Genomic DNA, 20,245 nt, shown 5'->3' with positions numbered 1-20,245 from the left:
AACTCCAGCTACAGTGATTGGTGGCTTGTTTTCCTGGTTTCTTTTTTTAAAATTAATTATTTATTTATGTTGATTTTTGAGAGAGGCAGAGCACAAGCAGGGGAGGGGCAGGGAGGGAGCGGGACACAGATCTGAAGGTGAGCTGTCAGCACAGAGTCTGACGCGGGGCTCGAACCCACGAACCGTGCGATCGTGACCTGAGCTCGAGTCGGACGCTCAACCGACTGCGCCACCCCACCCGGGCGTCCCCGTTTTCCCGTTTTCAGGCCATGGAACTTTGTGTGTAAAAAGGAAAAGGAAAAATCCGTGTACGTTAACACGAGTAGATGACCGTCTGGCTTCTCCCTCTGAACCGTGCGGAGTTTTACCTGGGTCCGTGGAGGGGGGGCGGGGGCGGGGGAGGGCCGAGGGGAAGGGAGATGGTCCCGACGCTGGGGCTGGGGGTCCCTGGGGAAACCCGGCCAGTCCTCGCCCCAGGCCCAGCCCACCACGGCGGTGGCCCCTCCCCTCGGGCGCCGGTATCCCCTCCCCCGCCCCCGCCCCCGCCCCGTCCAGCCCATCCTTCCGCCTGGACCTGCGCGGTCCTCGGGTCCTGGAGGCCTCCCGCCCTCGTCCTCCCCGCAGCGGCCACGGGAGGGCGCCCGCGAGCACGCCACCGAGCGAAGGATCCCCTCCGGGACTCCCCGCAGCCCGTCTACACCACCTGCCGGCGGCTCGGAGCTCTGAGACTGCGCGCAGGCTGTCCTCTCCCACATCAGAACACCAGCCCGAGAACACCTTGTTTGTTCTCACTGAGCAGCACAGAGGACACACGGACGCCGTCAACCGGCCGACAGATCTGGGTGGAGCCGAGCAGGGTAAGCCTGGGGGGCAGGCACCTGGCGAGAGCTCCCAGGCCTGGAGCAGAGACCCGGGCCCTGTAAACCCAAAGTGGAGCGTTGCACCCGAGCGCCGCAGTGGCTGTGCTCCGGCCCGGACCGCCCTGGAGACTGGTTTGGGACTGGGCGCCAGGGGAGGCGGGATGATGGGGGCAGCCTGCATACAGCCCCCTGCCCCCCCCCCCCCCCAGCCCCGATTCACACGCAAGAGAGCCTCAGCACGTGACCTTCTCTGGAAAGAGGGTCTTTGCATATTTATCAGCAGAGAGGTTGTGGTGCTGCCCCAGGGGTGGGGGCCTGAGAGCGGGAGAGAAGCAGACGGAATGTGCAGGCACAGCTGAAGCCACACGCCTACAAGCCAAGGGACCCGAGAGAGCCAGGAACAGACTGTCGGGGACCCAGGAGCCAGCCCTGCCCACGCCCTGCCCCTGACTTCCGGCCTCCAGAGCTGGGAGACCAGAAACTTGCTCAGGGTGCCCGGTTGGGGTACAGCTGCCCCAGGAATCAAACACACCCCGTGATCCCACTGGACAGCGAGTGGGTTTCCACCCTCAGCTGGCAGCTGGAGGGCAGGAAGGACCGACCCCGCTCACCTGGCCCCAGGCCCCTCAAGGAGCACAAAACACCTTAGAAGCACCTCCCGGACAGGACACGAGAGGCGGATCATTCGATATGGCTTTATTTTCTGATCGTCCAAGTCCGTCCCCAACCAGCCTGAGCTCTGAACAGTTAGCAGTCCTGACGGCCGCCCCAGCAGGAGGGACACCCACTGGGCAGGCACACGTGGGGAAGACGGGCCAACACCGGTCCTCGAGTCCTGCCCCCAGAGGTGGCCGGGCTGGCTGGGCACTCGGTAAACAGTCTCTGGGGGAGACAGGCCACCCAGCAGGGCAAGGGGGGGGGGGGGGGAGGGGGTGCAGAGGCAGGAGAGCCTGTAGACCCCACACCTGCCCCTCCCTGTGCCTGGGGGGCTGGGACAGGGACGGTCTGGCTTGGCGAAGGCAGGAGGCCCAAGGTGGAGACGGAAACACAGCCCCCAGGAGCCCGTCCCTGCAGTGGGTGGTGAGCTGGCTTCTGGGGAGGGCTGGCTGGGGGGGAGGGGGGGGGGCACGTGGGAGGGAGCGGTCCCCCTGCTCTCCAGACCCTCCGTTAAGGCCTCCCTGGGGGCTGAGGCAGGTGCCCAGAGCCTCCCTCATCCTGACCCTCCCCTCGGCACAGAACACCTCACTGATTATATTGCTAATGAATCGGTTCACCTGGGTCTCCCTGAGATCAATCTCAGCAGCACTGGAGGCCCCCTCCACACCCTTCCCTTCCAAGGAGCCTGATTTGTGGGGTTCAGGCCCAGACCTTCCTCTCCAGGTCCCAGATCCTGGGAAGGGCAGCAGCCCCGTGGGCCCCACAGCCACGTCTTCTCCAGCAAACGCTCTCCTCGATCCCCAGCCTGGATGCCGTCCTCAGACACGGGGGCACCGGATGCCCCCAGAACACAGCCTCCGCTCCACAGGTGAGGAGACCGAGGCCCAGAGAGCCCAAGGGAAGGGGCAGAGGGCTAGGGTGCCTCCTCTCTCCACGCCTGTCTCCCGCCCCAGGGGCGTCGGGGCAGCCGGGTCCCCAAGGGACAGGCTCAAGTGCCCCGGGCACGGCGGGAGGGCAGAGGCTGTGACAAGCCAGGGGCTCGGGGGACACGTGCTCCAAGGCCGCACCCGAGGCGAGAGGCCAGGGTGGGGGAACCCAGCCTCCGAGGGATGGGCTGGTGCTGCCCGGCATACAAGAGGCTGAGCACCCACATCACCAGGCGGACGGGGCCAGAGAGGGGCGGCCCCCTGCCCCTCAGCCTGCAGTCGCCGGTCGGCGTTGCGGGCAAAAGGAGGGACGTGCCGGGCGCCTTTCTGGTCATCCTGCAGCCCGTGAACCCTGAGGGCTGGGGGATCGCCTCCGGGGCGGGGGGCTCGTCCGCAGACTTGTCCCCAAGTCCAGGGCCCGGCCCCGGGGCCTCCACCAAATGCTCTTCCCAGAGAGTTCACGGGACAGAAAAGAAAGAACCCCCCAAGTCCTCAAGAGCAACACGGAAAAGCTCTGTAATTCGGGGTGCCGGCCGGCTGTGGCGTGGGGAGGGGTGGCAGGCGGGGGCGTCACTGCGCCTTGGCCTTCACGAGCAGTCTCTGAACGGTTCTGTACAGGAGGTCGAAGTGCTGTAGGGGGGGCGTGAGTGAGAGCTGGGCCCAAGGGCTGCCTGGGGGTCACGTCCTGCTAGGCAGGGTGGGGGGAGCACGCAGCTGGCTGGGTGAGCCCCCTCCCGGCCCTCCCCCGGCTCACCTGGACCGCCGTGTAGGCCATCCCGAGGTAGGCGCCGATGCAGACGGCCAACAGCAGGTCGAAGATGGCTGGCTTGACCCTGAGGGAGACCGGGGCGTCGGCGGGGTCAGGGGAGGGTGCGGGCTGCCTCCGTGTCCCTGGACCGCACGCCACGGGCAGTGACCCAGGGCAGCTCACCTGTAGGCATTCATCACCTGCTTCAGCTGGTCATAGAAGACAAACTCGGGGTCCCTGAGGAGAGAGCACTTCCTCAGCAGGGTCACCCAGCAGCGGGACCACGTTCTGTGTCCCCCAGAAACCAGACCGCCTGGAGGGCCCGTGGGCCCAGAACGGGGGAGCGCGTGTGCTTGGGCAAAGCTGCCACTCACCCTCCTGGGGAAGAACTATTCTTTATCCTGAAGTAACCTCTTTCCTATTGCTTTTCTGGGCGTCAGAACAGTCTTTAAAAATGGAGTAGGGTGACTGCTAGGAATTTACTGGTCTGGAAAGCATTTCCATAGAGAGAGGGCAAGGTGGTCTGGGAATCAGAGGCCCTGGCTCCACAGCCGTGGGTCCACTCTGAGCCTCGGTTTCTTCTTCCGCCCAAGGGCTCTGACTCTCAGGCACACCATAAGTTGGGAGAAGGTAAAAAGCCAGCAAAGGGCACCAAGCAGTGTGGGGAGATCTCCTGGCTGTGGACACCTGCAGGTTCCCTCCTGCCACAAGGCCCTGAGGTGCCAGCTTGGCCCACGTGGGGGGCTCCGAGCAGAAAAAAAGACAAAACCCAGGTGGCCTGTGGTGGGGAGGAGCATCCTGAGGGCAGACCGGGGACCGGGGGTACGAGTCACGACACCAGAGCATGAAAGGGCCAGAGGGCGGTGGGGATACAAGGCTGCCCAATTAGACACAGGACATCAGTTACGTTCGGATTTTAAATAAAGAAAAATCTGCCGTCAGTATAAGTATATCCCAAACGCTACAGGAGACATACTTACGCTAAACAAGAACGCGTAAATAAGCATTTACGTGGAATCGCATTTAACTGGCCACCTGTACTTTGAACTTCTTGTTTTATTTCCGTCCACTGTTTCCATCTGCTCTGGAAGCCCCCGGGGCGCCTGCTGAGGGGGGAGCCGCAGCCCACGTGGCTGTCGGGGGGGGGGGGGGGGGGGGGGGGGCCGGTAGACGCGCCTCACCGCTTGTCCGCCTTGATGTGGTGCTGCTTCACCTCCTTCAGGTAGCGGCTCAGGTAGTGCTCCAAGGTGCTGAGGAACGTGCCGTCCTTGTCCACCAGCTGGGCCGCGCGGGGCTGGTTGGTGAGCCAGTCCATCACCGAGTCGAGCTGCTCCTGCTGGATCTGCTGCGGGGCACGGGCCGCGGTCACGGGACCCCGCCCCCGCCCCCCGGCCCCGCCCCCTCCTCCTCCCCCCGCCCCGCCCCGCCCCGCCCCCAGCCCGGCCGTTACCATCTGCTCCGTGAAGACCGGCATGTCTGGGGGGGTGCCCTGTGGAGACAGTGGGGGGGACGCACCTTGAGTCTGGCCGCCCGGCGGGGCGGGCCGGGAGCTGGCGGGCGCGGTGGGGGCTCACCTTCTCGGTCAGGTTGTAGATGACTCGGGTCAGGGCCTCCGCGATGAGCCTGGTGTTGCGGGTCAGGGTTTTAGAGTCGACCCGGGACCTTAGGGCAGGTGTGAAGAAAACACACGTATGTGTCTGGAATCAGCATCAGTTGAAACCACCAGAAAAAGAGTGGTCGTATTTCCAATGATGATAAAAACAAAAAAGGCCACAGCTGCCTCCTCGGGCAGGGCGGGCGCCTCCCCAGCATCTGCCTGGAATGATGAGCGGCTCTGGGCCTCAGTTTCCTCATCGGGAACGTGGGGGTGGCCAGGGGGGACCCGCCCCCGCGGCTGTGGTGGACATCACTGATGTGACGTCCTGGGTCGGGTGAACACGTGCCCACATTCACGCCCACCCAGAGCCTGGGGACAGGCCCTGCCTGAGAAGCGGGGCCTCCACGGACGTGACCAGTGAAGGCGAGGTCGCGCTGGAGGGGATGAGCCCTGGGTCCTTACACGAAGGGGGGAAATCGCACAGACACACAGAGACACCCTCCTGAGGCCGCGCAGGCAACATACAGACCCGGAAAAGGATCTCTGGTGCAAAACACCGCCGAGCCGAGTGTGTGCAGCGCGGGGCCCCCCGGGAAGGCAGAAGGATTGGCTAGGGCCCAGCCCCTTCCCTCCCGCTCTCTCCACCCAGAACACTGTTCTCCGGACGCTCCTCGACTGTAGCACCGCCTCCTCCAGGAAGCCTCCCTGATGCCCCAGGAACAGTCAACACCCCGCCCACACCTGCTCTCTCTCTAGGCCTCACCCACTGCCTGGCAGGGCCTCCTCGAGGACCAGCTTCTCATCCCCCAGCAGACATGTTCAGCAACAGGCTGGGCCCAGCCCCAAGGCCACCATAAAACCCTGGCCACACTGAGGGCCGACAGGCCACAGGGAGCCACGAACGAGAAGTGAAGTCAAAAATGGCAGAAGCCAGAGGTGCACAGGGTCTTGAAGACAGATGGTGAGGAAGAAAGGGGTGGGGAGGGCTCCCCAAGGAGACACGAGACAGGGCACCGCTCGCCAGGCCTCAGCACGGCCGTGCAAAGGCCCAGGGACAGATGTTGCAGCATGTGGGAAGCAGGGTAGACCGAGGTGCCCAGCGTCTGAAAGTCACGCGTGGGGTCTGGACATCACATGTGGGGGCCAGGGGACCCCAAACCACTCACGCAGCCTCCGCATCGCTAACGAGGGACACTCAGTAATCCGACCCCAGGCCCCTGGCCCCCACTGTTCCTAGGGTCCTCAGCCAACGCTGGCCCCTTCCCGACCACCCACGTTTCGGGTTCATTCCCTCCATCCAGGCACCTGCACCTACAGTGTCGCCCCTCAAAGATCGCTCACAACCGGGCATGGACGGAGGGGAGGCTTCGCGGCCGCGCCCACACTCACCTCACATCCATGATGCTGCTGCGCTGGCCGTCGCGGTGGCTCTCCAGATGGGACAGGGTGAAGGCAGGCAGCCGGCGGATGGCAAAGCGCTCGTGCTCCCAGGCCAGGATGTCCTCCGCCAGGTTGATTTTCTTGTGCACCATTGAGAACCGCACCTCCGGGAACTGGTGGGCGGCCACCTGTGCGGGGGCGGAGCCCATCAGGGCGACACCCCCGCCCCGGATGCCGGCCGGTCTCCGCGGAGGGGGGCCCGCGCCAGCTCAGACCACGGACGTTCACGCAGGGCCTTGGGAGCCAAGAGGGTTCCCGGCTCCCTAGTCCTCGGGCGCCAGCATGCACAAAGCGCCCGATCACCAGCCTGCCGGACGCGCCCGCGAGGCAACGAGCGCGCGCGGGGCCAGAGACCCCAGGCAGCAGCGGGCACGCGCTCCGGCACCTACCGTCTCCAGCTCCCGCAGGAAGGCGTGCTGCAGCGTCCCCTCCCTGGGCGGCTTGGACACGTGCAGGTGCAGGCTGTCCCCGCGGCCCACGGTGTCCAGGCACAGAACGAAGGCCACGTTGTCCTGGAGCAGGCTGGAGTCTGCGTGGCAGCAAGAGCGGTTGGGAGGGGCGGGAGGGGCGGGAGGGGCGGGGCCTCTCTGCGGGCCCGGCCCCCCACCCCCGCCCCCGCCCCCCGGGGCCGCTCACCCGTGTGGTCCAGGTTATCTTCCAGCCAGCGCTTGGTTCCCTGGTAGTTGAACTTGCCCCCTCCAGAAGCAAAGAACAGGAGGTTGTACCTGGCAGCATGGGGAGAGCGGGTGTCGGCTGTGGAGGGGAGACCGGGCCCCCGAGGAGGAGCTGGTCTCCCACAGGCACTGAGTCCTGACCCCTCAGAGCAGGGTGTCCCTGTCCCAGCACCGTGGACGCTCTGTGGGGCGACCCGGGCTCCGTGGGGGGCGAGCGGCATCCCCGGACCCACCCACTCAGTGCCAGACGGCCCCAGACGGGACCCGGTGTCCCTGGGGTGCAGGACGCGGGTGGGGCTCAGCTCCAGGCCCGGCGCCGGGGGGGACCTCGGCGCGGTTACTCCTGGGGGCGTGCGCGGCCCCTCCCGCCCAGCTGTCACGTACGCGGCGTGGGTGCGCTTGTAGGTGTAGAGCCTGGAGAAGAGGCGGGCGAGCTCCAGCAGCACAGAGATGCCGCTCCCGTTCGAGTCCGCACCGTGGGACAGCCACTGCGGGCAGGAGGGACACGAGGCCGCAGGTCACTTCGCCACCCCTGCCCTGGCAGCCGGAGCCCGGCACCCTGCCTCTGGGCCACGCCTCGCTCCCCGCTCCAGCCCTGCTCGCCAAGACTCTGCCCCACGGGGGCGGCCTGGTCGGAGCACCTGCCCCAGGAACGCGGCCCCCCTTCCTGCCCCCCCACCTGTGCTACTGGGGGGCAGGAGGGCGGTGCAGGCGCCCCCCCCCCCCAAGCTGTGAAAGGCCCCGACTCATCCGCATTCTGTAATCTGAAGGAACACTCCCAACAACATGGTAATCAGGTAAGAAAAGCAACATTCCCAACAACATGGTAATCAGATAAAAAAAAAAAAATTGGATTCTATCATAGGGCTTGGGGACCCCCCAGGTTACAGTCTGTAGCCAACACATCACATATTGATACATTAAAATTCAGGGGAAAAGGTAACAGGACGCTCAGGGAAGGAACGAGATACCAGAGGCCACATGGCGTGTGAGGCCACGTGTGTGAAACGTCTAGAACAGGCTCATCCACAGACAGGAAGGGGGCTCGTGGGATCTGGGGAGCGATGGGGAGTGACCGCTGATGGGGATGGGGCTACTTTTGGGGTGACAGAATGTTCTGGAAGTAGACGGTGATGGTTTTCACAGCTCTGAGTGTCCCACTCTGTACTAAAACATTTGCTTTAAAAGAACAATTTTTAAATGAATTACATCTCACGGAAGGCAGGCAGGCAGACTTCAAGGCAGGGGGCGGGGGATTAAAAACAAAATAATCTAAAAGGCTGCAGATGAGGCGGGAGGGAAAATGACGACGAGGCCGAGCATCCGAGCATCCTGAGGGGACAGCTCAGGCCTTGCCTCTGGGCCCTGGCGGGTCCAGGCATCCGGGACCGCCGGCCTCCCAGGTGGGGTGGCCCTTGGAACGGCTGCTCCCCATTGCCATGGTCACACGGCCAGGACCTCACGCCGGGCTGCCACTGGCAACCTCTTCGCTTTGGACAGTTTTTCTTTCAAAGCAAGACTTTCCTGATGAAGCCACAGGCACTGTTCACAAGCTGGTGAGAGTGAGCAGTGACCGTGACCTCACTGTGGAGGGGGCTCAGACAGCTCGGCAGGGGGTGAGGGGGTGGGGGAGGCGTGCAGGGCAGCAGAACTCAGCAGGCCCGACACTTCCCTCCTCAGAGGACCGCTGGCGAGGCCGGCCCTCAGCGGCGTCTGAAACTGGACTCGGGGCTCCCACCAGCCTCACCTGCCGGGGGCTCGTGTCCCGGAGCTGTCCGTGCAGACACGAGGTTTGCGCCGAGGACCCGCTCCCCTCCTGGGGTCTGGGGTCTCCGCCCGAGCCCGGCGGAGGGGCCTGCTGACCGACCCCGGTGAGAACCTGGCGCTGGGTCTCTACGCCCCCTGGAGACCACACCTCACGTGTCGGTTTGGGGGAATTAAGCACATCCTGAGGGACACGCTGGGAGAGGATTCTGGAAGCTTAGCCCGGTGTCCCTGTGCCGTCCCCCACCCCGTGCCTATGCCCTGAGATTATTTGCTTCTCATCCTTTATAAAAACCACGGCCTTGGGGTCCTCCCAGCACACCCCCACCCCTGGGAATCTTTGCACACATCCCTGCTCCTGGCAGGGGTCCTGAGGACCCTGGCACGGACACCCTGGGCTCGATTTCCGGCCACCCATCTCTCGCGGGACCCTGGCCGCAAGACCTGCCTCAGGTTAGCCCGTGTCTGCTCCACGATGCCACCCGTGCCAGGGATCCTCCTGGGCCTCAGAGGGCGGGTGCGGCTGCTGTGACCCCAGCCACACTGCACAGAAACGCTCCACCTCTGAGCTAGGCTGGAGCAGGGCTGGGGGTGGGGGTGCCCGGGCCCCTCCCCAAAGTGCCCGCATACGTACGGGGGCCACTCCGAAGGCATCGTAATGGGCCACGATGACGATGGTGGGCAGGTCTTCTCCACCCAGCCCGGTCAGCCGCCCCTGCAGAGAGAGAGACAGTCTGTGAAGGGCACACTGGCGGGGGCGGGGGGGGGGGGGGGGGGCAACGGCCAGAAACATTTCCGGCTGCCCCCGTGGGGTGGGGCAGTCTCTCGAGCCCTGCCGGCTCCGACACGGACAATACGTGAACCAATGGCTGTGGCTGGGCGCCAATAAAACTTTATTTACACAAGAAGTCACGAGGGCCGCAGCACGCCGACCACTGCTCTCTCTGTCGTGCTTCCCCAACTGGAGACCCGACCCATCTTTCGAAGGCTGAGCCCCGAGCCACCGTCAGGGCAGGAGCAGAGCTCTGCTGATGAGACACAGCCAGTTCAGAACGTGGCCACAGGAGCCCATCGGGGTCCGGGGTCCAGGTCCCGGCGCCCCAGCTGGAGACCCAGCACGTGTGGACCGGCCCTCGCTGAAGTCATGGGGGTGACAAAGCAGAACCACCTCTTGTCAGCAAAGGCCTCAGCCTCCACTCCTCCCGTCCAAGGCTAGTCCCGGGGTGCAGAGAGGTCGGACGGGGTGGCCCAGGGTCTTTGCCAGCACACGGCTGAGGCCGTTTTTCTGATCCTGCCAGCTAGAGGGCGAGCTCTGCGAGGGCCTTAGCCACGTCAGATGGGAAGCGGCCGCTGGCGAGCCCTCCTGGCTGCCGTCCACGGGGAGCCGGCCGAGACCCGGGACAACAGCTCGGGTGTGGGTCCCTGCCCGAGACCACGAGCACACTGCCGACCGTGCAGGCTCAGGCCTCTCGAGACAGGCCGATCCCAGCACCGGCTGTGTGAGCCAGCGGGGGTCAGGGAGAGTAGGGGGGCAGCCGAGCGCCCCCGCTTCCTCCATGCCCCCCGCTTTGACCCAGATAACAGGGATGGCAGAGGGCTCAGGGCACTGCAGAGGTTTCTAGAACCACAGGCCAGGACCGCCAGGCTGGCAGGTTGAAAGAGACTCCTGAAAGGCAAGAACCCACCAGACCCCGGGCGGCTCCGCTGCTATTAACCCCCCGGTACCCGGACTGGCTGCTGCTCAGCCCCACCTCCGGGACCCTGCCGCGATCCTTCGCACGATTCTCACGGTATTCCTCCTCTAATTTCACCCGCTGCGTAGACGGGGCAGCGCCGTCCCCACGTCCTGAATCGGCCTGCCCAGCCCCCTGCACCCGGTCCCTGCGGGCGGCCCACCCCGCCCGGAGCCCCGACTCCCCTCGCCGCTATAGACCTGCCAGTGTGGCGTCCTCGAGGGCCCCTGCGTGGACAGGGAGGAGCCATTTTTTGCAGGCGTGGCTGCCCCGGCAGAGCCCGTCTCCCGCTGGGCCGAAGTGCCCGCCTGCCACCCTCGGACCTCCCCCGACTGCAGGGGAGTTCTTCCAGGAAGGAAGGGCATCCCGCCCGCTGCTGCCTCCCGCACACAGCAGGGCTCAGGGTGCTCACGGAGAAAGCAGGTTAAACTCCCGAGGCGGACTCGCTTAGTTCTGGAGAGGGGAGGGCTAGCCGCACCCCAACTCGCACTGAGCCCGCACGCCGGCACCAGGGGCTGGCCGAGTAGCCTTGCGCCGTCTGGAGTGAGCCACTGGGGACTCAGGCCCGCCTGGCCCAGACAGAGGCCGGGGCGACCAGCACGCTCGGCTCAAGTGCTCGCTGAGGGCCTACTGTGCACAGGCGCCTGGCCAGGCTCCCAGGACACCACACAGGCCGAGATGACACGGTCTCAGCTCCTCCGGCGCCGGGGCCGGTAGGAAAGAAAGAGTGACACGCAGGCTCCGAGCGTGTCAGATGGGACGAACCCTGGACACGAAGTAAAGCCAGGCCTGGGTCAGGCCTGCCACGGGACGACTCGGGCTCCCGGGTTAAAACTATATGTGGGTTCTCAGGCCGACAGGCTGCCATCGGGCACTCAGCCCCTGGCCATGCACTTGCCCCGTCTGTGCTCCTTGCCCTGTGCCTTTGCTTCCGGGGCCTCTGTGAGGGTCCCCCAGGCGGTCTCCAGGGAGACCTCCTCACTGGGGTGGGGGACACGACGGACACGATGACACCATGAAAAGAAGACAGTCCCCACTTTGTGCTTTTCCACTGCCAGCCCTCCCCCTCGCCACCTCCCCACCCTGGGTCCACGCAACTGCCAGAGCTTTCCGTCCAGGCCCCCCACGGCTGCCGACAGAGCTGACCCTCGACACGGGGGAGAGCAGAGCAGCCGAGTCAGGGTTTCCTCCGGCCTACACGCTTGCTTCCACCCCCACGGGAGGTGATTACGGGCTGAACTCTTTCATGTTTGGCCCGCCGCTTTAATTGCCTACTTCAACACCCAGAGCTCAGCTCTCTCCCAGCTCAGCTGAGCTGTGGACAACGGGGGGTGTGTGTCCCCAGAAGGTTCTGAGGATGCAGTCTTGGAGGTATCACGATATGAAAAGAAAAGGCCACAGCGGGAAGGGGAGCTCTCTGCGAGGCAGGGACAGCCAGTGCAAAGGTCCTGAGGCAGGATGAAGAGACCTGATGTATGCCTGGGGCTGGCAATGGGAGGCAGGAGATGAGCTGGTGGGGAGATCTGACCCGATTTCCCTATCAGAGGCTCCCTCCGTGGGGAACAGGTGGGGCTGAGCTCAGAGAGCAGGATGCCCCACTCCCCAGGTCTTAGTGTGGCAGGCAGGGCCACTCACCTCCACACTGGTGATGAGCCAGTCGCTCACGGCCTTGCTCTGGACCCCGCTGGTGACCATCTGGAAGCCGTTGGCAGTGGCGGTGTGGAGCAGCACTGAGGACAGGTCGGGGAGCGTCAGCCCCAGGCCCGGGGGGCTCCCGCACCAGAGCCGGGATCCTTGTGGCCCCAGCACCCCAGACGGCGGGGGTTCAGTCCAAGGCCAGCTGGACACAGGCCCGCCCCCGTGAACCGGGGCGCCGCGCGAGGACTGGGCAGGGCAAAGAGCCTGGCAGGGAAGACACTCGTGCCCTGGCACCGGTCACACCCGCCACCCGCACGGCTGAGAAGGGAGTAGCAGGCAGGTCCCTTCCCCGGCGTCTCTGACGGCTTCACCTGCCCCGCGCCAAGCTCGTGGACGCCCCCGATCCACGGAACAGAAGGACGGGTTTCCTCCCTCCCCAAGGACGCTGCCACCCCTTCCCGACAGACTCCAGCATGATATGGTGGCAAGGACAGAACCCTCGGCGGGTGGAACAGGTGTCTGTGTTTCCCATAAGCCATCAGAGGCTGAACGTGGGAAACGCCTCCCCGAGTCAGTGGTTCTCCGGCTTCTGTTTGCACAGGAACCAGGGGCGGGGCGGGGGCGCGGAACGGCAGGGTCTTGGCCTCCAGCCCCAGGTCTGTGGCACAGCCGGTGCGTGCAGGGCCGTGCGCTCGCTGTGAGACGCGGCCCCTCAACAGGCCAGGACCCCACACGCCAGCCCCGTCCTGCAGCCCAAGCCTACCTTCGGCAGCGGAGGCGGAGCCCTGGGCGGCGGACGCGGCCTGCGTCTGCTCGTAGATAGACAGCAGGGCCTCGTCCTCCACGGCAAAGTACACAGGGACCACGGTCTCCATGGCCAGCATCTCAGGCTCGGTCTCCATGAATTGCTGTGGAGGAGAGGCTTGCTTAGGGGGCTTCTGGCCTGCGGGGGGGGGGGGGGGGGGCGGGGGCAGGGGGCAGTGGCCGTCCCGGGAGCACAGGCAGCCTCCCATGAGGCTGGCTGATAAGGCCAGGATCACACCGGAGAGGACAGGATGGGACGGGGGGTGGGCGCAGACGGGACAAGGACAGAGGGCTGAGAGAGGGTGGCAACGCCATGGGCGCCCAGGCGGTACCCGCCAGGGAGAAAGCAGGCTGGGAGGACAGAGAGGGAGCCGGCCAGGTCTGGGGTCAGATCTGGCGTCACTGTGGGCCGGCCCCAGCCCCAACGGCCATCACATCCTCAGATGTCGGCACCCTAGGCTGACGGCAGGGACCCGCACACAGTGAGCACAAGGTGCCCGCACACGAGGTGCACCGGCCGTGCCACGGTCCTGGGGCCGGAGGCCGAGACTCTGCCGATCTGCAGCCCCTGCCCACCCCCGAGCTAGGCTTCGGTAAGGCTGAGCCCCCTCCACAGCCCCAGCCCCGCATCTCATCTGCAAAAGCCTCTTCATCCGTGGAGTTTCACGGGGGCCTGTGAGACCCCGTTAATTCAAAGCAGGTCACCGCCTCGGCACTGTGGGGGTGGCAGCAGCATCCCCAGCCCACCCCCCGGATGCCAGGGGCTCCCCAATCACAGGTGTGTCCCCTTAAGGACAGGATCACCCCGGGGTGGCAGGGGCCACGACGAAGAGGCAAAGAGGCGGCAGCCCACTCCCTGAAGGGCGGAGGGCACTCACCCGGATGACGTCCTGGGGCACGGCGGCCATGGCTCGCGGCAGGATGATGACCACGGCGCCGGCCGACTGCCTCAGGGCCTTCTGGTACTGCTCGTAGGAGAAGTCCAGCAGCCGCATGAGCACGCAGCGGCGACTCAGCACGTCCGCGTCGATGGTGCGGGCCTCTGTGTTGAGCACTGCGTTCCGAGTGCCTGCAGGAGGGCGGGCAGGGCCTCCCTCAGTGGGGCACCGGGACCCCCACCTGGAAACCACGGACTCGAGGGCCCCCACGGTCTCACCCCCTACGTGTCCCACAGCGGCCACAGGCACGGCAGACACGGGCAAGACCACGTCCGCCAAGGCCTGAGCCTCACCGCCCACAGGTGCAGCACCCACTCAAACTCTGATGAGTCACAGGGCCCCTAAGGACCACTTAAGAGCTAAGACCCTCCTCCCTGGGTGCCGTGGGGGATGGGGCAGCATTCCTGGACACACCCACTCAGTGCCAGGGGCTCAGGTGTCCCCAGACACGGCCCAGAGTCCCCCCGGGACAGGACTGCCCCAGATCGGAGCCTCCGCTCTACAGCCGAGGGCCATCTCTCACTCTCTTCTGAGAGCTGAAGAAAGTTCCAGAAAATCAGGGAGAGAGCTAGAGACGGAGCTTCCAGGCAACTGAATCCCCCCCCACCCTCCATCCAAGAAGAGGTGGGTTGGAACCAGGATGGTGGAGAGCTTTTCTGGGGTGAACAGGGGTCTCCCCCAGACACAGGCACCTGAACCCTGAGCCCTGAGAGGGCCGCACTGGAGAAAACCGGCCAGAAGCCACACGGACGCTAAATGCCTGCACGTAGACAAGCGCTAACATCTACGTAACTTCCCACGGCGGCACTGTCCCCATGCGTGGTGCATGGCAGGCCCTCAGGGGCCGTTTGCCTCCCAAGCACGGTGGGAAAGGGGACTTAGGCAGCTCCCCAGAAAAAATCCCAATTTTTACATCAAATCACTCAAAGAGCAAAAAGAAGCATCCATTGCAAAATGCCTCAAGAGCTGCAGACCAACCCGGACTGCCCAAAACAAGCAACCATGTTATATGCGGGGCGGGGCGGGGCGGGGAGGGGCGGGGCGGGGCGGGGGAGGGCAGGGGGGAGGCTGGATGTGGCCCCGGGGTCTCCCATCCCAGACCCGGACAGTGGATGCTCAAAGTCAGGACGGGGAGCCCGGCCTTGCCATCCGAAGGTCAGAGCTGCGGGGGCAGGTGTCCACACGGACGCTCGGCTACGAACGCCCCAAGCTCAGAGCCAGCCCCCTGGCCCCCACCTCTGCTTTCCAGGAACGCGGCCTCCGGAGAAGGCAGGCAGACCGACCAGGGAAGGGGCTGGTCAGGGGAAAGGGGACAGCGTCCCAGGAGGGAAAGGGAAGGCCATCTTGGGAGCAGGGGGCCTGTGACCAAGGCACGAAGGTGACCCACGTCCCCAGGGCCGGGGGTGGGGCGCTCCCTCCAGGGGCCTTTTCCCTGACTCAGACTGGCCGTGGGAGCCCCAGGAGGGCCGGGCAGGGCGAGGGCAGCAAGACCTTCAGGTCGTCCTCGAAGCGCTGGGAGTCCGGGAAGGCCCCTCCCCCGTGCCCCACACTCGGCCTCCCAGGCCCGGTGCTCCCTCACGGAGCGGGACCCCACCTTCCTGGGGGAGGATCCCAGAAGGGAAGCCGGGAGAACAGAGGCGGGTGGACACGGGCCCCCAACCGCCCCCCGGGCCCCGAGGGCCCCAGGGGCAGAGACCCTCTTAGCCGACGTGAAGCTGAGGCCGGCGCAGCTGCCCCCACCACGGACCCCGGACAGGAAGAGGTCGGGCTCGGTGGGCGCCACGACCGGGCAGGACGGAAGCCGCCAGTTCTCTCGCCAGGACCAGGCCCGAGCAGGGGTCGCAGACTGCTCTATCAAGGGCAGGGAGGTCACGCCTCTCACCTTGCGGGCCACGCCAGCCCCGCCTCAAGTACTCAGTTCTGTACGCCAACCAGCGGCCACGGCTGTGTACCAATAAAACTTTATTTACCACGAGGGGTGGAGGGGCCTGACGGGGTGCTCGCGTGGCCACCTCTCCCAGGGCCTCGCCTCAGCCTAGGGGATCAAGTGAGGCAGGTATGAGCAGGCCGCTAAGCGCGGCAAGGCACACACGCAAGGCTGTTAAAGCGACCTGTCACCCCGGGAGGGCCAGTCTTCCAGGAGGCGGTGGCGGGGTCACACCCACGGCCTTGTACCTGACGGGATTACCCTCAGCCCAGCTGGCACTTCGGCACAAAGAGCACACCCCTTTCCTTCCCAGCAGCTGGCCGGCCGGCCTGCATTTCTCAAGAGGAGAGAACAGGAAGTGAGGAAAGGAGGCAGAGTCGGAGCGAGGTTTGCACCAGGAGGCGGGGAGCCCGCAGGCACGGAGGGGGTGCTGAAGACACCGGGGAGACGGCAATCGGCGATGGCCTACAGGCCGGCGCTCAGAGACCACGCTGGCCGCCAGAGGGCCAGGGCTCCCTCCGGTCCAACAATCCCTCCAGCGTCTCCCCAGGTGGACACAGCCCGGTGTGAGGGGCACGGGGTCAAGAGGGTGCGTGACCGCCACGCACCGGGCCTCTGCCTCCTTGGGCTGCACACCAGCAGCTCTCGGCTGAGACGGGGGGGCACCCCCCCGGGCTCACCCCCAGAGCCCAAGGTCTTTACGGACGCCACACGGGGGAAGATGTCAAGCCACGAAAAGGAATGGGAAGGAATCCCAGGAGGAGGAGGGGCAATGAACCCAGGGAAGGGAGGACAGAGGAAAAGAAAGCCGGACGGAGACCCACCCGGCCTCCGGTTGTCTCAGGTTCCGGGCTCTGCGCCTTCTGGAGCACAGGTTCCTCTGGCGGCCGCCAGCCACCCTTGGCTGATTCGGTTTATTACAACTGACACAACACTGCAAACTCCCATCCTCCCTTGCTGGGCCACATCTCCAGTGCCCAGTGGCCACCTGTGGCTCGTGGCTCCCATGTTAAACAGCAAAGACACACAAGACAGAAAGTTCCACCAGACGCCGCTGGTAAAGGCCCTTCACCCACGCAAACGTGGAACGTTCCACGAAAACATGCCCAGGGCATCAGGGGCTCCGGGCCTTCCGTCCCACCCCTCCAGAGCCTGGGGCCTCAGGTCAAGATCATCACTGTAACCCACTCAGGTCAGCCCCCTGGCACCAAAGCCATGCAGGGCACGGTCGTTCCCTGGGGGTGGGGGCGCGCATTCTGGGCACTGAGGGCCGGTGAGTGGCATCCCTGGCCTCACCCACTGGATGCCAGGGGCACCCCCACTTGGGGCAACCACAGAGTCATCACCCAGCGTCCCCTGGGTTGACAGCCACTGTTCTAAACAGAAATGGCCTAACTTTGGGGGTGAGGACGGATCTGAGAGGATGTCTGGACATGTCTGCAGGGCCCGGGGTTCCCCAAGGGCTGGGCTGGGGATCCGTGGGGCTCAGGCTAGGACTGAGATGTTCTAACAGGAGGAGACAGTCCAAGAGGAGACTGGGTCAGAGGCGAGGACAATCAGAACGGGGGAGGAAGCTCTCTATGGAGAGATCAGACTTGCACTTGCAGGGGCCTAAGGCACCAAGCTGGAAGAAAAACCCAGAGGCCAGAAGGTTCTGGAACACCAGATACAGCTACAGTCCAGGAGAGATGAGGGAGTTTAGAATTGAGGCTTAGGGGCTGGGATCAGGACCTTGAGAGGAAGGAGAAGGGGCAGGAGGGGGACCCAAAGAGCTGTGCTCGTTCCAGGGCCAGGAGGTCTGGGACAGAGGACCCCGCAGGGTCAGAGGCAATCCAGGATTCCTGGACAGAGGGAGCAAGTAGGGTACCAGGGTGAGGAGGCTGGGCGAAGGGGGGGTGTGTGCACCGAAGGAAGGGACAAGACACGGGGTCTAAGGGACCCCACAAGCCCACAGGCATGGGGACTGAAATGGGAAGGAGTGGGGGCCGGGGGCCTTGGCTAAGGAATCTGGCTCATGAGCTGGGCCCTCAGAGCCTGGAGACATGGGCCTGGACGTGAGGCCAGGTCTGGGTTAGAGATCAGAGCTCCTGAGACCCGAGGAGACAACACTGGCACTGAGCAGAAAACAGTGGGGGTACCTGGGCCGTGCAGGGTCAGGGCTGGTTGGAACTGCCCACCGAGGGGCTCCGCCTGGCAGAAACCAAGCCAGGAGGCTCACCTCCAAATCCGCCCCCAAAGCGGGAGCTCTGGGCACCGGGACACGGCCCAGTGAGGATGGGCACCGGGGTGGTGTCCCGGGAAGGGGGCCTCGGCAGTGCGACTCCGGCCCAGCTGGGAATCCGAGGGTCCAGGAGCAGAGGGAGCTTGGCCTGAGGGTCGGAGCCCCGGGTTCTGGGGCCCGCTGCCCTTGCCAGGGGCCAGCGGAGCCCGCGCTGAGGGCTCCAGGGGCACGGGACGGACAGAGCTGGGCGCCACGCAGGGGTCCACGTACGCAGGCTCTGACTCGTCTGCGGCTCGGCTAAGGCTAAGGGTCGGGTGGCCTAAGCGAGGTCTGCGGGCTGCACTGCAGCTGGCCAGGCCGGCGCGGCGGGTGCCCAGGCTCCGGGGAGCCCGGCGAGGCCGGGGTGCACGCACCGTAGGGCTGCCCCTGCAGGTCGTACTGCTGCATGCGGTACACGGTGAACTCGTGCGCCGCGTCGGCGGCCGGCAGCGGCGGCGCCACGAGCAGCAGCACGGCGGGCAGGAAGACGATGAAGCCGAGCGGCAGGCACGACGCCTTCAGCATGTTCTCCAGCACCTCGCCCGCTTCTTCCAGCATCCTGGCCGGCGGCGGGGCCGCGCGGGGCGGCGGCGGGGACGGGACAGCGGCGGCGGCGGCGGCGGCGGCGGCAGCGGCGGCGGCTCCCGCGGACTCACCTCAGCATGGGTAGCCGCCGGGGTCCTGCGGGCGCCGCGCCGGGCAGCCCGCGCCTGCTCCGGGGTCCTGCGGGCACCGCCACGGGCCGCCCCGCTCGCCGCGCTGCCTCCGGGGAGTTGTAGTCCTCCTGGCGCGCGCGGAGCCTCCTGGGAGTGGTAGGCCCACTCTGTTACTTCCCAACGGAGGACGCCGCGGTGGACTGTTGGGCTAGAACTGATGGCGTGTCACGTCAACTCCGAGTCCCGAAATACGGAGACTTTAAAAACAACTGTTTGCGGTCGAACTTTCTCCAACCCTGTCTCTTGTGGGGGGACAAGGGGGGCGGCGAGAGCCGCGGGGCAGGACGTGACCTTCCGACCCGGAAGGAAGTTGGAATAAGAGACGAGAGGGGCCAGCCCATTGCGCGCAGTCTCCTGGGAATTGTAGTCCGGTTAAACAGGCGCAGGGCTCATGGGAGCCGTAGTCTTCCTGGCAGAAGTCAGAAAAATCCCTTAAAACAACCAAGGCACGTAGATGTCAGACTCCGCGAGGGCAAAGACTTTTGTCCGCTTCGTGCGTTGGTGTATCCCCAGAATTTAGTGCGAGGCCTGGCATACAGTGGGTTGGCCCTACAGTTTGGGGATGAATGAATGAAACAAGAAGAAAGAAATCATGATAGAAGTCTCCTAAAGGGATGGTGCAGTGGGTTATGGGACTTGTAGTCTGGAGCCTGGAGTTTGTGCAGGGTCGGTGATAGGATGATTTCTACTTAGGCTTATTCGTATTTGGGGCATATTCATAGTAAAAAAAAAAAAAAAAAAAAAAAATTCTTTTGAAGTTCGTTGTTCATATTTTTAACTGGGTGTCCCGTATTTGCTTTTTTCGAATCTGGCAACCTTAAGATCTCACTGTCTGCCTGCGAGGGGTCTTAAGGAACATCCATAACTCATACCCCCTGTGTGAGGGTACAGATGGGAAGACTGAGGCCACAGGGTGCCGAACAAGAAGGCCCTGCCCCCCAGTGAGTTGACATCCAGGCTTCAATACGGCTCCTGGAGGACTTGGGGGACCCCTCCCCCCCGTTCTGCCCCAGGTGCGAGGCGACATGTGTGCTGACTGATAGAATTCTGGACTCAAGTCTCAGTGCCGACCCACCCTTCCCAGCTGTGTGACCTTGGGCAGATGGCTTCACCTCGCAGAACCTCAGTTTCCTCAGCCACCCGATATGATGACAAATAATCAGATGCCCTTTTCCCAACCACCCCCCTGCCAGGGGTAAGAATTCAGTAAGAGGGTCCCCGGGGGAACTGACTCAGAAAGAGCTCAGCACACATTAAGGGCTCGGTAAGCGCTGGCGTGAGAATGCACCAGCCCGTGCAGCCTCCCGGCTGCTGCCTCTCCTATCCCTCCACCCCACCCTCCTGCAAGGCTAATACCTTCCTGCCTGGCGTTTGTCACCCCTAACCAGAGTGGGACCTTTGGGGGTGCAGGCACCAGGGTGTCTGTGGGCGGAACCCCAATGCCCAGAGTAGAGCCTGACACACTGGTTAAGTGAATGAATGAATGAGTGGAATGAACGGGAAGTGAGAGCTCCAATGCCCCCCCCCACCCCGAAACTCATTCTGGCCCATGTGCCTTTCGTC

The 20,245-nt window shown here is 64.8% G+C and overlaps 1 protein-coding gene and 1 long non-coding RNA gene across 5 annotated transcripts; one reads left to right on the top strand and one right to left on the bottom strand.

The window, feature by feature from the left end:
- Positions 1–1,541: 1,541 nt before the first annotated feature.
- Positions 1,542–18,583, bottom strand: NCLN (nicalin). 3 transcript variants are annotated; one of them, XM_042927948.1, is made up of 15 exons: positions 18,341–18,583; positions 13,720–13,910; positions 12,801–12,945; positions 12,035–12,129; positions 9,301–9,381; positions 7,287–7,390; positions 6,865–6,953; positions 6,618–6,757; positions 6,178–6,356; positions 4,766–4,853; positions 4,642–4,680; positions 4,373–4,536; positions 3,375–3,428; positions 3,198–3,276; positions 1,542–3,073 (listed from the first exon to the last, which is right to left on the bottom strand). In XM_042927948.1, exons 1-15 carry the CDS (start codon positions 18,522–18,524, stop codon positions 3,014–3,016), a joined length of 1,692 nt encoding a protein of 563 aa, XP_042783882.1. In that variant the 5' UTR covers positions 18,525–18,583; the 3' UTR covers positions 1,542–3,013. The 3 variants fall into 3 exon arrangements, with proteins under 3 accessions (XP_042783882.1, XP_042783883.1, XP_042783884.1); XM_042927949.1 differs by having other exon boundaries at positions 4,373–4,533; XM_042927950.1 differs by lacking the exon at positions 18,341–18,583 and adding an exon at positions 15,662–15,971.
- LOC122213750 lies at positions 6,837–9,403 on the top strand. Of its 2 annotated transcripts, none has more exons than XR_006199629.1 (3): positions 6,837–6,946; positions 7,308–7,699; positions 8,583–9,403. It is a non-coding gene; the product is annotated as an uncharacterized LOC122213750 (long non-coding RNA). The 2 variants fall into 2 exon arrangements; XR_006199630.1 differs by lacking the exon at positions 8,583–9,403 and adding an exon at positions 7,737–7,954.
- Positions 18,584–20,245: the final 1,662 nt, after the last annotated feature.

The sequence above is a fragment of the Panthera leo genome, chromosome A2 (assembly GCF_018350215.1).
Source record: "Panthera leo isolate Ple1 chromosome A2, P.leo_Ple1_pat1.1, whole genome shotgun sequence".
Lineage (NCBI taxonomy): Eukaryota > Metazoa > Chordata > Mammalia > Carnivora > Felidae > Panthera > Panthera leo.
The sequence above is the reverse complement of the archived record's forward strand: the minus strand, read 5'-3'. Positions and strand labels throughout refer to the sequence as shown.